Source organism: Elgaria multicarinata, chromosome 9 (assembly GCF_023053635.1).
Source record: "Elgaria multicarinata webbii isolate HBS135686 ecotype San Diego chromosome 9, rElgMul1.1.pri, whole genome shotgun sequence".
Classification (NCBI taxonomy): Eukaryota; Metazoa; Chordata; class Lepidosauria; order Squamata; family Anguidae; genus Elgaria; species Elgaria multicarinata.
Window position 1 is genome coordinate 80982443 of NC_086179.1, and position 16548 is coordinate 80998990.

The following is a 16548-nucleotide window of genomic DNA, read 5'->3' on the forward strand; positions in this document are numbered from 1 at the left end:
AGGATATCAGGAAGGGAGGGAAATACTTCCTTTGGGGCTGGCTTTTCCACAGTCTAGGCATGGAAACACATTAGGCCCTGTTATCCATTCCTTCCAGCCAATCTTCAGATGGTGGTGGGGCAAATAGCAGAGCCTTCTCAGAGGAGCTGAGGACAGGCTCATGTGACAGAGGGCGGCAATTTAACTATTCTGGTCTTATTCAATTTAAGGGCACCTAGGTGTGACCACATTAAACCACTTCTAAAATCTCTTCACTGGCTGCCAATAAGTTGGCGGCTAAACTAGCTGCAAATTGCCACAGTAGCTTTAGCAACAAATAAAGTGTAAAGTGTTGGCTATCACCTTTAAAGCCCTACATGGTTTGGGTCCAGGCTACCTACGGGATCGCATTCTCCCATACAATCCGCCCTGCACACTCAGGTCCTCTGGGAAGAATTTACTCCAGCCACCAAAAACAAGGCCTCTTACCCAGAGGACCTTTTCTTCAGCCACTCCCAGTTTGTGGAATGGCTTGCCAGAAGAGATTCCTGAACTTAACTGTCTTCCAGAATTTAAGAAAGCCATAAAGACTGATCTCTTCCAGTAGGCCTACCCAGCTGAATTTTAAGATGCCTTTTTTAATGGTGTGCAGCTTTTAATGATGCACTGGTTTTAAATGTTTGAATTAGTTTTTTGTACTTTATGGTGTTTTTATTTGTGTTGTACCTCTCCAGAGGGAGAGACGAGTAACAATTATTATTATTATTATTATTATTATTATTATTATTATTATTATATTATCTTATGCATGTTTAGACAGGAAAAATTCCTGCAATAACCAACATTCCCTACCCAGCCATGGGGAATACTTGAAGTTGTAGGACTTTTTCTGTCTAAATAATCATAGGATTGCACCCTAAGGCTTTAAAGGAAATAATCAGCATTTTGAATCGAGTCCAGAAATGACCTGGAAGCCATGAAGCTGATACAAAAGCAGAATCACATGCTCCAAATAACCAGCTCCAATTAACATTTTCACAGCTATTTTCTGAACCAGTGGAGCTTTCCAAATATTTAAGATATGTATGTCTAAAAATGTAAAAGTGTGAGTGTGCCATAAAATCAGCACCTGTTGAGTGTATACTCAGTAGCAAATCCAAGATTGTTTCTACATAATGTGTGAAATAGCTATGTCTCTTCCATTTTGGATCATGTCTTTAGGTGGGATATAGCTGGAGCTGTCATTGGTACTGAATGTGGAACCCTGGAATCAGGTTCATCAGCTGTGTTCCTCAGAGATGGAGAGAGAAAATTATGCACTCCGTATATGGACACTACGGGTTATGGGAATCTGAGATTTTATTTCAGTATGGGTAAGTGGGTGCCACTATCATGTTTTGCTATACGCACACAGGATCAGAGAAGGTAATTATGTTATAATCAGGACTTCTGTTTGAGTACCCGTCCTTTTAAGAGTCTGTGAGGCATTCAACCTCCACTAGCCCAGCCACCAGTGATTCTTGCTTGGCAGGATTTCCTCCCTATACTTTCTCACTATCAGATATTACTCATACCTTTGCCAGGAATTGCTTGCACTACGTTATCTGTACTTTGGATAGAACAAGATTCACAAGAAACATGGAAATGCCCCTGGAAATAGCAGCCCTGTGTTGAGTTCATCACCTGCATAATATGTAATAAAACATTCCTTTTACCACCCCACCCTACATCACTGGCTAGCAGGGGAAAGATATGTATCATGGGATGACTTCAGGATCTGAGTAAATTTTACTACAAACTGGACATGGGACTGCTGGTTTTAGTGACAGTCCTGTATTTATCATAGAATCTAGTTCCAGCTTCTGTTGCTGCTTCAACTGCTACATTTCCATCAGGGTAGGAGAAATATGAGCAGTAGGAAATCAGGCAGAAAAGCAAACTAAATATCCAAACAGCTAGAGGGAGGAAACGGTCTTGAGCTTTGAGTGGAAGGACATCTTTTGGGGGTAGGTGTTTTGCAACCTAGGCATTGCAACAGAATTAATGGAAAGTCAACCATGAATTCCACCAACCAAACATATGATGTCAGTGAGAAACAGATGACATAGAAAACATCTGTGATTTGATGCACCAGCGTGGTGTAGTAGTTGAAGTGTCAGACTAGGACCAAGGAGATGCAGGTCCAAACCCTCTCTCAGCCAAAAAACTTACTGAGAGTTCCTGCACAACCATTGTGTTGCAGGCTCCGTGAAGTTTTCCATTGCATTGAGTTGACTTTTCCCACTGGCTATAGAATTCCTAGCAAGAGCAGCAAAACGAGAAAGTGCCGCTCTAGGAGAGCAGCCAAGATTGTTTTTGGTTTTTGCAGCAATGGTTGATGGGCTACCATCAGGAGGACCGGGGGAGGAGAGAGGTTGGAGGAACTGTCAATCAAACATCACGATGGATTTTACTCAACCCGCAGTCACACGACGGTGGAGTTAGAACATGTTGTGTGGGGAGTCACATTGTTGTCTTAACTGTGCCACTGAGTGACCTTGACCACTTACCATCTGGTTGTGAGGATGAAATAGGTGAAGGAAGAACAAAGTATGTTGCCTTGAGCCTCTTGGGGGAAGGGTGGGATATAAAATGTAAGTAACATTGTTTGTAAATGTGTGCCTTCTAGCTAGTCCCATTGGAAAAGTGGGAAGAAACTTCTAGGTGCACAGAAGTGTATTAATAGCTACCTAAACAGACACAAAGGTATTCCATGCTACTTCCCGATGAAATGCTTTTGGAAGACTGTTTATGAGCCTTCCACAGATGGAGGAATTTTATCTTGAGTAACTTCTTGTGAAGTTAGAAGATGGGCTAGCAAAGGGTGGGTAGCTACAAAAGCAGAACCATCTGCCTCCCTAAATAGGTGAGCTATAATCACTGGAATTTCATAAATCTTTCTGGCAGTGGGAACCAACATTTACACAAACAAAGAAAAAAATATTAAATAACTCTGGAAAAACGATGCACTTTTCCTTTCAAACACTTTTTCCAGGAATGTTGTTTTGCAAGCTCCACAGATCGGGTAAACTGTATGTGGAGCTTATTCTTTCAACACTGTGTTAATTAATGTGAAATGGAAAGACAGTAAAGGAAACAGAAAATGAATTTGCTTTGCCAGTGAAGCAGTCTTTTATGTCAACAAGAAGGAAAAAAACACAGCCTTTCTTACTGAAGTGGAAGTCCTCTGATCACCACTCTGAATAGTCACATCTCCTGTATGCTGTATAAAGTACCAAGAAAGCACAGGAAAGGAAGAGTTCTGTATTTCCAGGACAGCCACACCTGCATGAAAAACAGGAAAGGCACTTTTGTCAACCTTCTGAACTCATGGGCAAAGTTGTTGGCTCAGCAAGAATGGCTGTAAACTTGTGTGATCACACCGAAAACATCAATGGTGTGAAAATTACTTGGTTAGATATTCAAATGAGAGGAAATGGTGGCTTTAAAAAGAGAGGATGGGTTTTTATTTTTATTTGAGTTAAAAGTAGAAGAGCTGAGCTACATATGCAACAAGTGTATGGTCCAGCCATGTTGGGACTGTATGATTTCATCTTGCAGATTGGAGACTGGATACTTAAATGCTACCCTGTGTGAAAAAAAATCTCTCAGCATGTAGGAAACCAGCATATCGGGATGAAATGTTCTGGATTATATGCTACTTTTCTACATGGAGGGAGACTTTTTTTTTAATATAGGGGAACATACATGCATGCAATCTGAACTGATAGGGCTCCAACAAGGTTACTGCTGCTGATATGCTGATTTCTCTAAAGGGTAGATCAGTCTTCCCAAATCTAGGGCATGTCTGCACCAGTGTTTATCCCAGGGATCGCCCCGAGATCATCCCTGTGCATCCACATGATGCACAGGGGATCCCAGGGGCAGGGAGGGATGTTCCCTTCCTTTCCCTGGGATAACTGGGACAATAATCCCGACTTTTCCCATGGTCTCAGGATCATCTCGAGACTGCAGGATGTGTGGGCCACCGTTCCAGCTTTGTCCCGGCTCCTTGCGAGTAAACGCAAGGAGCCAGGCACGGAGCTCTTCAGGAACTCCGTGCCCATTGGGGTTGGGAGCGGGGTCTCTTTTTTTTTAAAAAAAAATTACCTTTACAATGGAGCACTCGTGCACTCATCTTCAATAAAATAAAATTAAAAAAAAACCAAAATGGCAGGCGCGACATCCTGCTTCCTCCCTGGACATCGCTCGCCGCGTGTGGACTGAGGGGGGAGGATCTCGCGAGCAGAATACCACAAGATACTCCCCCTCCCTCCAAGAATGCGGGAGGTCTAGACATGCCCGTAGTCTCCAATGGTCAGGAATGCTGGAAGTTGTAGTCCAAATATATGGAAGGTACCATCTTTCCTACTTGTCCTCATATAGTAGTTTTCATTACTTTTAAGTTCACAGAGAAGCTAAAGTCTGAATAAGTACTTTTAAAATTGTGGATTAGTGCACAATAGCCAGGTTTGTTCTTCTGAGTGGGAAGTAATGGATATATGCAGTATGCTTTGAAAATGCAACTAATCAATCCAAATAATGTAATATATATATATCTTCTTTTTGTGAATATCAAAGACCCTCCTTTGTGGATAAGTGTCTTGGTGCCAAGGTGGAAATATTTGTGGAAATAATTGGAAAGATTTCACATCCTATGTATAAGAAATTCTTAAATTCCTAAATAGTGTCTAGATCACTATTAGCTTTTCACAATCATAGCTTTATATTATTTATGGTTACAAAGAAAAGCTTGAAACACTCAGTTCCAGGAAGCAAATTAGAAGCTTGTCAGTGTGTGTGTGTGTGTGTGTGTGTTTATTTATTTAAACAAAATTTTGTACTGTGCATTCTATTGCTGCATTTGCAGTTAGAACTAAAATTGAGCTTTGTAAACTGCCCAGAGAGCTTCGGCTATGGGGCTTTATATAAATATAATAAATAATAATATAATAACAATAATAATAATAACAACAACAACAGAAGCATCAACTTTTGTTTCTAATATTGAAACATATCAGCTTAATGCGGTCTGGTGACAGGCATTTTCATAATTGTTAGAGATTAAAGTAACTGCATTTTAAAACATAAATGAATGTTAAATAGCTATTTCCACCAAATATGTACATTGTCACAGGTGGAAGCTGTGATGCTGGACAAGCCCATGAAAATGATGTAATATTGTATGCAAAGATTGAAGGAAAAAAGGATCATCTAAATCTGGATACAATGACCTACGCTTCTTACAGGGTAAGTGCTCGAAACAAATCCTGACGATATCACAATATCGGTGCCAAAGGTCTAGAGCAGGGGTGTGGAGCCTTAGGCCCAGGGGCCAAATTGGACCCCTTTCCGATTGTTGGGTGGTTTCCCAGATTTTATGCAGTTTTTTCCCATTTTAAAAATGTCTCCTCTAAAGCTTAGTTACTGACTGCTAGAGCTTTAAGGGGAGGGGGTTGACTCTGCCCCCCACTAGAATTCAGTCCCTGAGAGCTTCTCCAAAATGGAATTCAGCTCTTGGACTGAAAGATCTTCTAGATCCTTAGTTGTTCTTCCATTCACGTAAATAGGGAGGGGAGTGAGATTTCTGCCAACTCCCGCGTCCACCTGCAGCCTCCCGCACTGTATCCCACACCATTCCCAATAGTCCCTCCTACCCAGGAAAACAGATTATCAAGGCCTGCAGAGGGAACAGCGAAGTGGGAAAGTCCTCTATGAACAAGGACTCTGATCTATTCACGGGAGGGAAGTTAGCATCCACGCCATAGATTTCAAAGCTAACACTGCAATTTAATAGAAACGAGTTTTTCAAATGTCAGCTGCTGTTGTTGTTGATGATGATGATGGTGAAGATGAAGATTGTAAGCAGCCTCAAGTAAATTAGCTATGGGATAGCTATGGACGTTGTGGTACTTGCAAAAATGTTTCTCCATATTCCACTATTAATACAATTGCCACAAATTGGCCCTGTTCAGAAGACACCTTAAACTATGGCTTTAAACAAAAAAAGCAAAAAGCCTTATTCACCATGGTTAAAGCCATGGTTTAAGGTGTCTTCTGAACAGGCCCATTATCTATTAAAAAATTGAGGCAATAGTGACTTTTTGTAGAGAGCTGATATTAATAATGCTGTTCAGATTACCTGTGATTAGACTGTGCCAGATTGCCTTGAGTTCAAAATACATTTCTATTATGACAGTCAGTGTTGGAAAAATTCTTCTAATTTTATGAGCACACCTACACAACACAATTATATCAGCTTTATACTAGCTTTAACTGTCATGGCTTCTCCAACATTAAAATGTTGGAATTGTAGTTTGATGAGTTTGATATTGGAATTGTAGGTTGATGATCTGTTAGAGATCCTAGCCTATCTTTACAGAACTACGGTTCCAAAATCCCCACAGTTCTTTGGGGAGAGGAAATGGCTCTGAAACTCATTTCCATTGGTTGTGTACATACATCTAAACTAACATATTGTCCTAATTCAATCAAAAGAAATTTAAGGTGACTAATATACAACAATTGAAAAGAGTTTCCAAAGTAACTGCTATTGCTTTTTGAAATGATACCCTTACGTTACATACTTACAGAGCAATCCTAGCGCTCAAATCTACTAGCTGGAGACAGTTAGGAGGGGAGCAGATGTGCACTTCTGCCAGCAGAGCAAAGCTTCACCATGGGGGGGGGGGTGTCATCTACCCCAGAGGCTTCAGTTATGCATATAGAAATCTCATCTAGTGAAAATCTACTACCAGTGGTGTTCCTGCTGGTGGAAGGCCTCAAAATGGAGCCTTCTGAGTGAGGGGCAGGAGCCGATTTGGATCCATTGGAACCAAAGCCCATTGTTCTCCCAAGAGGATGCAGGATTTCGAATGGCTAATTCCCGCCCCCATACGTTTTGAGGGGTGGGATTCCAAATAACAGAGACATGCCCGGGTTTAGAAGCTTGCTTGGCTTTGGTAATAGCAGAAAATCTGCTACATTGCTTTCCCTCCCCCCCCCACTCCCCACTTGAGATTGCTATATTATACATCATGCCTTTCACAACAGCCTCAAGGCAGTTAACCAAACAAAAACCCCATAAAAATATGATATAGAAATGTAATTAATTTGATTTCTGTTGAAGGTTCCATCTTTAGTTTCGGTAGTCATCAGTCCAGAGCTTCAGACTCCAGCTACCAAATTCTGCCTCAAGCAGAAGAATCATCAAGGGCATAACAGAAATGTCTGGGCAGTGGACTATTTCCATGTTCTGCCAGTGCTCCCTTCCACTGTAACTCATATGATCCAGTTTTCTATCAATCTGGGTTGTGGAACCCATCAACCAGGCAACAGGTAGTGCAACTTAAATTTACAACATTCTTATGTAGTTGTTTGGTGTGTGCTTTAAACATTCTAGCTTTTATACAAACGTGACTTGTTTTCTTTATTTTGTGAAACAAAAGGAAGGAAGCAGTGTTAAATAAACTTGCATCTTGTGAGAAGACTTTGCACAATGTGTTGCTTGCCACTGACATAATTATAATATTGGGAAGCCAGTTGAAATATAATTAATGAAATAAATAGGAATGCATTTCAGTGGGCCTATTGCTGTTGTTGAGCATGAGTGACCTTCACAGAGCTTCCCTTTGGACAGAATAAAAGTCTAGCAGTAGTTATACATGAAAGGCTGTTTAGATTTTCTGATTAAAATGCAGTCCATTGACTGTATGTCCTGTCATTGGATAGCTGTCCACTTGATATGATTAAAGATTCTAATGTATGTAGACTTACGTGCCAGCAGTGTGCAGCGCCACAGACCAAACTGGGGCCACTTCCATTGCTGACATGCTCTCTCTCTCTCTCTCTCTCTCTCTCACACACACACACACACACACACACACACACACACACACAACACACACACACACTCCATCCATCCATCCCATTCTCATACATGTACACACAACATATGGAAAGGTAGAAAACTGCCCGTGGAAGGAAAGATGGCTGTCTTTATCCATGGTCAGATCATTGAAGTTTCATGCTGTATGGTGCAGCAAAGTGATCTCCCATGGTAGGAAATTCGCAGCCTTTCCTTGCTACACTGAGAACGGGGACCATGGCAGGAAAAAGCTCTTATCTCCAATCAGGTTGTGATTGGAGACAAGAGCTTTTCCCTGCTTGGGGAGAGAGGACGGGACCTGGGGAAGGAACTAGTCAGCCAGATCAGGAGCCCCCACTGGCCTGGTTGAGGTCAACTTCTGAAGACATTCCTCCATGGGTCCCCTGGCACCTACCACATCTTGCCATTTTCTAGAGTTAGTCATGTATTTACACGCTTGTATATGTGTTCTAAATATATACATGCATGAGTCCTGCAGCTGGTGTGCAGTAGAGCATAGGATAGAGACCTTAATTTTTTTTGCATTTTAGTAGCGTACTCAGTAGAGACATACAGTTAGTATCAAAACTGACATTACTTCTGGAGTAGAGTCATAGGGCTCATCTACACCAAGCCGTATATACCACTATGAAAGCGTTAAATAAAAGGCAGGAGCCACACTACTGCTTTAAAGCGGTATTGAAATGCACTGACAACTGTTGGGGCCCATTGACTCATACCATATACCGCTTTCATAGTATTATAGCCTGCTTGGTGTAGATGGGCCCCAACAGTTGTCAGTGCACTTCAGTACCACTATAAAACAGTAGTGCAGATCCTGCAGTGCAGTTCAATACAGCTATAAAGCAGTGTGTGGCTCCTGCCTTTTATGTACCTCTTTCATACTGCTTTCATAGTGGAATATCCTGCTTGGTGTAGAGTCATAGAATAGTAGAGTTGAAAGGGGCCTATAGTACAGATCTTAAAAGTCCTTCTACCCATCACTCTAGGATCCTGATTGGCATCAGGGGCCATGTGCCTACTTCATAATAAAAATGGGGTGGGTATAGCTGGTAGACACACATTCAAAGTAATATCTGTTTTGGCCCTTAGAACAATCATTTTAAAAGAAAGTTCTCTTTTAAGGTACATTCAAAGTAATATCTGTTTTGGCCCTTAGAACAATCATTTTAAAAGAAAGTTCTCTTTTAAGGTACATGTATAAGCATCATTTTCTGCTTCATAGTGGGATTTTGCAGTACAGACTTTGATCTCTTTTGAAAGATTTTCTTCTTTCAACTCATATAGTGCTTCAGATATAAGAAGTAGGGTGTGTGTGTTTTAGAGAGCTGCTAACTTTCCACAAACCTCATCTGCATTTCAAAAATAATTTGGCAGTGCACATCTCCTTGTCCGCAGAAGCATTATTTATAATAGCACTTTCATGTCATAACTGGGAATGTAGAAGACTCATATAGCATATAAGAAGTGAATATGGTCCTCCAAGGTATCCCTATAATTTCATCTGAAGTAAAGTCAGTGAAGCCTCATAAACTGTTTAACATGAATTTAAAATATCACACACACAATGACTGTGCAGAAAGACATTCTTCAAGTCATATTCTAAATAAATTATTCTGAATTGAATAAGCTATGTTCTGACTATTTAGTGCAAGGCTGATGAATTATTAATTTGTTTTAATTCTTCATTTGCAGAACTTAAAATTAGGCTATTAGAATTAAATTGCACTGCTTAAATTATTATACGTGTCCATTTTTCAAAAGAGTAAATTTCTGTTAATACTTTCCAAATTGCTTGAAAACTCACAGACTGTAAGAAGACTTATGCTTCATCCAAATGTATGAACTGAAACTGTTTTAATTTTAAAATAATGAGTGGCAGTGAAATAATGGAACTAGTTCAGGGGTGTGGATGTTCATGTTGAAAGGACACACCTAAAAGAAGAATGCCAGTTCAAAGGGAGTCAAGAATATCACATATTTGACCCTGCTATGTTTCCATTGTTCTGTGCTACTGTAGTAACGCTCAGGCTTATCTCATGGAGGTAATGCTTATTTTCCTGGGTCACTAATCTTTACATATGCAAAGTTTCTCCATAATATCCGCAGTCTGTTTCATAGGTCCTAGAAACTGCCATCAGTCCTTAATAGGCCTTATGCAAGGGATGAAAGACTTTTTGAATGAGCAGTTCCATTGCGGTTAAGTGGAGGATGGGAAATAACGAGGCGAGACACAGAGGTGGATTTAAAGTAGGGCCACATTTATTTCAAGTTCAGTAGAGGGTGAGGCCTAAGCGGGCATCAACTCTCGGCCAATATGCAGTCCATTATAATTGGGCAAGACATGCACTGCCTGTGAAGTGGCACCTGCCAGTTCACCACCTCACAGGTTTCTTCTCTTGGGGTAGGTAGGCCTTCTGGTGTCACACACACACACACACACACACACACACACACTGAAAAGCTCAGACTGGGTGAGGAGGGTTGGCCTCAAAGGTAACCCTTATCCAGCTGAGGCCATAAAACTCACAGCTGGAAGCCTCAGGTATTACCTATCACCACAACGGTGCCTGTGAATGCTCACCAACCCTAAACCCATTCCAGATGCCCACACATACCTGCCCCAGGGGGCGACACGCCACTTGCTTATTCGTTTACTCCTCCCCCTCCAAATCCACACCTACACAGGATGGTGTCCCGCAAACCTCTCTGCAGATTAAACAAGAACAAGACTTTTTCCCCATAGCAGAATATGCCTTTTGGCTACTTGGGAGGAGAACTTCCTGGCTACTTGGGAGGAGACTGTTCACTATATGGTTTCACTATATATTTTCTTGATCAAGAAGACAGCTATGCTCATGTGTCTACTATATTTCTGTACTTCTGTGGAATATAACATGCGTACAGAACTTGGCCTTTTATACCAACCAGTTCCGAACTTATGAAATATAAATAACCAAACTCAATCCCCAACTCAGCCTACTGACCCGTCCACAAAATGTTTTGAGAAACCTATTAGCAGGAGGAGCACACAAGCCCTTCCTCTCAGTTTCCCTTTAGTCTGACTCTTATTTGACACATCAATACTGCATCAATCCTCTTTAAACCCAATGTAAAAATAACAGCCTGCTGGGTGAGTAAGGCCTGCAGACAGTGCCCTCACACCCATCAGCTAAACACTTTCTGACATGGGTTACTATCTTGTCTTTTAGCGCACTGTGCTTAATGTCTGCTTTATCTTGAATGTTCGGCACTCTGAGGCATTTCATACTTCAGTATCTGGAGGATCAATTATTTAATAAGCCATGATTGTAAAGCTTTTTCTAGTTCCTGCTACAAATGCCAGTTTATCACATTTAGTCTCAGGTAGGGTGGGGGATGAATAGCTCTATTTTATTTCTTTGGTTTTTTGTGTTGCCAGTGTCAGTTTGGAATTCTCTACCAACCATGGTCGTTCCTGGTCCTTACTTCACTCAGAATGTTTGCCGGAGATATGCGCTGGGTCCCACCTTCCTCACAGCACAGTCTATGCCTCTGAAAACTACAGTGGGTAAGGGAGCAAATTGTTCATGACTCTGAAAAGCAGTGAAGATAATGCCCCCATGTTACCTCTTCTCTCTGACAAAGAAGAGAGAACGTAGCAGTTGAAGATGCTACATTATGTTGATTAATGTTATTTACCTCAGTTGTTTTCATTGTGTAAAGGACACCCTTCTGTTTTCAGGAACAAGAGGCATGAAAAATGATTTGATAGACCTATTTATACATTCTTCATGCATCTGTTATACAATTTTAAGAATATGTCAAGCCCAAATTGTTGATTATGGCTAACCACATCTACATATTCGAATGTAAAAGGCTATACTTTAGTCCTTATTAAGCAGTAAAAAAAAAGGTACACTGGTAGTATAAAATAAGCCTTTTATGAAGAATTTCTTACATTTGTGTACCACCCAATAGTCAAAGCTGTCATTAAGGCTTCTCCAAGCATGGGTTAATCCCAGTATAATATGTATTTGTTATAAATCTCTTCTTCTTCCCTTGAACGTTATGGGTTTTAATGCTCAGGTGAAAAGAAAAAAAAGCCTTCTCCTTCTGCAAACAGAAGAGCTTCTTTGTTTGCAGAAGGGACCAAGCAGAAATTCCTGCTGGAGGAAGAAGAAAGACATTTTTTGTCAGTTCCTCTTGCAGTCCCCAATACCATTTCACATGCTGTTTTGGAGGATCCTCTGACCCTCGGGAACAGCTTTTGTGGGGGCTGCAGAGAGAAGGGGGAAATCGTCATGAGAATCAGGTTTTTCAGAGAGCTTACAAGCTAAATTTAGATTGTTGGAGGGGAGAGTGAGAAAAGGGTGAGACAAGGATAATAGGGGAGGAGTATGTGTAAATGCAGTTCCACGCATTTCGACTTATAATGCTTATATCCACTGCACATTCGCATAAAGTTTAAGCCAGTGTGATCCTTAAATGGTGTCACATGTTTTGTCTGTTGTGTAAATGAAGCACCTACCCGTGGTATAAGCTCACCACTTTTTAAAAAAAAACTTGTAACTTTAAAAGCATGAGGGCTCATATGTTTGTTTCAGGTGGAACCGAATAACCATTCCCCTTCCAAATGCAGCATTAACCAGAGATACCAGGATTCGATGGAGACAAACGGGCCCAATCCTTGGAAACATGTGGGCAATTGACAACAGTTAGTAGCGTTCATTGCCATCATAATTGTGTTTCAGTAGGGCTTAATATCTGTGATCTGTTTTCTGTAAATGTATTTATGTTTGTCTATATGATAAACCTGCCTGTGATTCTAGTTTCTTAAGCGCTCTTTCTTTCCTAGATATGCTTTATTGTTTAAGAGAAGCTAAATGACAATTTCCCAATCTAAGTTGGTGGCAGAATCTTATGATATATAATGTGTTGCATTAAAACAGGCAATATATATACACACTAGCAGATATACCCAGCGTTGTCCAGGCCCTACTTTAAAAATTACATATATCTCTGAGAGTTAATAATCTTGAAGTTGGTAGGAGTCTTTCCCCTCCCTTAATTTAGTATTTTTTGTTATGCTAAAAAAAATGTCAGGAATTCCTTTCAATGGGAATTATGTCAGCAAAATGATTCCATATTAATAAAACCTCTTGGGGTTGAAATTCAGTTTGCGCTGCTAGAATTTAATTGAATTTACTCATGTGGTCTGTTGAAAGATAGTCATTAGACATTAACTCATTAACAGCAGATTGTGATAATGGCAATATTAGCAATGTGGGATCCATTTTTCTATACATATAAAGCAGAACATATGTGCGTCTGTTCCTATGTCTGGAAATTCTAAGCCACTTTCAGTTGAGGTAGAAACTTGAAATTATTTTGGACTTACTGGGAGCGACATGGCACTCATGGCCTTGCCACCACTGATCTCAGAGGATCCCCCACTTGCCCGCGTGAGAACCTGCATGGGTCCCTGTGGGGTGTGTGAGTGCCATGCAGCTGACCACGTCCCATGAGAGCAAGAAGCAGTCAGGGGATGTGGGCAGCTGTGGGGCACTCACAGAGTCTTGCGCAGCCTGGATGCAGGGTCTCGTGCAGTCTGGTGGGCGATCCTCCAAAATCAGCAGCGGTGAGACCACAAGCACCATGTTGCTCCTGGTAAGTCTGCCATTCCAGCCAAGGCATTCTGGGAGTTGTAGGCTTAATGGCTGCCAAAGCCTCAAATTTGTTTTTATTTTTTTCTGAACACTTAAACAGAAAAAATGCAATTTTTTGAATTTTCTGGTTGATTGTACAGCAAAACCTATCAGTGTCCAAAATTTTAAGTTTCTAGCTCGTCTGGAAGTGGGTCAGAATTTCCAGACACACAAACACACGCCCATACGTTCAGCTTTATATGTATAGATGTAGTCGTATTGTTGGGATTAAAGGTAAATATTTCAATCTTGCTCGATATTATGAAGTCTGTGTGCCTGTATCTTGTTTGTTTTTCTTTTTTGGCTCTGAATTTAAACTTTAGTATAATCAGTTTCTATTCTCTGCAGTTTACATTGGGCCTTCTTGCCTCAAATTCTGCTCAGGGCGAGGACAATGCACCAGAAATGGTTGCAAGTAAGTCTGATGATAAATCATTGGTCACGTTATATATGCTTTCTAGGTATAGTCTCTCCCTAGGCTGCAGGGAGGTCTGTCCTTTGGGATTGCGCCTCCTCATGGTAGCATAGATAGGATCCTTTAAAAGTGTCAACTGAAGAACTCCTGTCTCTCTTAGACCAGATCTATCTCATTTACAGACAGCAGAGAGCTCCAGGGTTCTTAAGTTATTCAGTCATCAACTCACGTTAAGTTATTCAGGCATTTAAAGTTAACACAACAGCCTTAAATGGGGTAGGGTAGGGGCGTCTCTTAAACTCTAATTATCAGCTGGATAATATCCAAACTCTGGATATTTCTTTTCTCAATTGGCCTGTTTCAAATGAAGGAAGGAAACACTCCTCCTTACTACCCTGGACAGAACAGCAGAATCCAGCAAGCAGCCTGAGTGCAGCACAATCTTCCCTGGTTTATAGGGAGATATTATCCTTCAATCTGTGTATATTCTCATTGTAGTGAGCAGTAAGATGTAAGATGTTTGTTTTTTGCATACAAAAATATAGAGACACTATAGACCCCCACCCCTCCAATAGAACTTACCACATGTAATTTCCATGAGCAGTATCCAATATTGTCATAAAGCAACATCATTAGCACTCACTAGGCAAAGGGGAAAAGCAGCGATTTTCCCCTGAATTTCGGCAGCAAATCATTGCTTTTGCTCTTGCCTAGCAAGCGCTAATGACGCTGTGTTAATGTTGGTTTACAATAGCCAAATATCATTAGTGCTAGTGTTGTGAGAGCATCAGATACTGCCCCAAGTCCTGTTAACTTTTAAAAGCTACATATTTCTTGATATTTTGTGGGTCCACAGTTACTAGCTTAAGTAAACTTCATTTCACTTTTGATAGTTGTAATTTGAAACATATTTTAAGATGTTATTGATCAGCAGCAGAAAGGGTGTTCCCCCCCCCATTAAAAAAGAAAGCAAGAAACTTCTCATATATGTCTCAGAAGAAAGGCTGCTCTGTTACTACTAGGGAGAGAAAGGGGACTTGTAAACTTAATACCGTATTTATTCGATTGTAAGACTCCATCGATTGTAAGACGCACACTAATTTCAGCACCACCAACAGAAAAAAAGCTTTGATTCTAACAATAATAATCGCACCTGCGATTCTAAGACGCACCCCGTTTTTAGAGATGTTTATATGGGGAAAAAAGTGTGTCTTAGAATCGAAGAAATACGGTAGTAAAATCCTGTTAAAATATTTCTAGTTCGGACTGGGCAGTCCAACCCATTCTACTTTGATATGTATGCACAAGGTTGATATAGATGGGGAATCATGGAGGATTCCTGCTTTCATGTCTTCTCTCTCTGTCTCTCTCATACACAAATGCGCGCACACACACATACACACACAGAGTCTGCCTTACTACTGACCTGGTTTCTTTTCACTGTTCTTTTTATGCTTATAGTAGGTTACCAGGTTTCTTTGAAGTCTGGGAGTTCTTGCACTCCTTTAGCACAGTCTGGATGAGGCAGATCCCACTGAAATAAATCGTTCTTTCTCCCAAGTATGTAAGTTTAGTGTCATGGAGTAGGACACTAATTTCTATAATTAGTTATAGACTATTTGGATGTGCTTTTAAAAAATATTTGGGGAGAGTTAAAGCTGAAGAGAGACATTAGATAGGTATTTTAAAATATATATGGTTTTACGGTTTTTACATCTGGAGACTTCTAAATTTATCCATAACTTGATCTTCCCAAAATCTTTATCATATTTAGCTGGCCTTAAGATGTCTCTGTGTCATTTTTATTACAGATGTGATCCTGGCTTTTCAGGACCTGCGTGTGAAATGGCCTCCCAGACCTTCCCCATGTTTATCTCTGAGAGTTTTGGCAATTCTAGGCTTTCTTCATATCACAATTTTTACTCTATCCGTGGTGCTGAAGTCAGTTTTGGTTGTGGAGTTCTAGCAAGTGGCAAAGCCTTGGTCTTTAGCAAAGATGGGAGGCGCCAGCTTATCACTTCTTTCCTTGACAGCTCACAGTCCAGGTAAAGAAGAATGAACGGAAACAAGTCGAAGTTAGAACTACATCTTGAACACACTTACCTTTGAGTAAACCCCATGTATTATGAGTTAAAACTTGCAGCCTCTGTTTGATAGAAGGAAATTTATAATATGTTACCAGTTTCTGAATATACTTTTTTATTTAATTTTAATTGACATCCATTTCATATATTTTTTAAAAAATATATCCCTTTGCTATATTTGCAATACTAAGTATTGAAGGCATTTGGGGGGGGGGGGGGTTACGTATTGTGTGTTGGAGTTTGCAAACATATGACATTAATATCAAAAGTGAGTGTCAGAGCCAAGTGCTAATTAATTATTTATGAGGTTGTATTTATTTTGACAGCTTGTGGCAGCTGATTAGATCTCTTCGATATCTCCTCCACCCCTCCGGTTCCTAATAAATAATTGAATGCAATAGTGATTGGCATTTTAAAACAATATATGCCACATTGCATTGCTTGACTGAATAAACA

General features: G+C 40.5%; 1 protein-coding gene across 1 annotated transcript in view; it reads left to right on the forward strand.

Moving 5' to 3' along the window:
* RELN (reelin) overlaps window positions 1–16548 on the forward strand; it is a 352879-nt gene that overhangs the window by 212103 nt on the left and 124228 nt on the right. The window contains 7 exon segments of the mRNA XM_063134189.1: window positions 1201–1352; window positions 5156–5268; window positions 7148–7356; window positions 11328–11456; window positions 12493–12602; window positions 13942–14008; window positions 15820–16053. Coding sequence (XP_062990259.1) covers window positions 1201–1352; window positions 5156–5268; window positions 7148–7356; window positions 11328–11456; window positions 12493–12602; window positions 13942–14008; window positions 15820–16053 — 1014 coding nt within the window.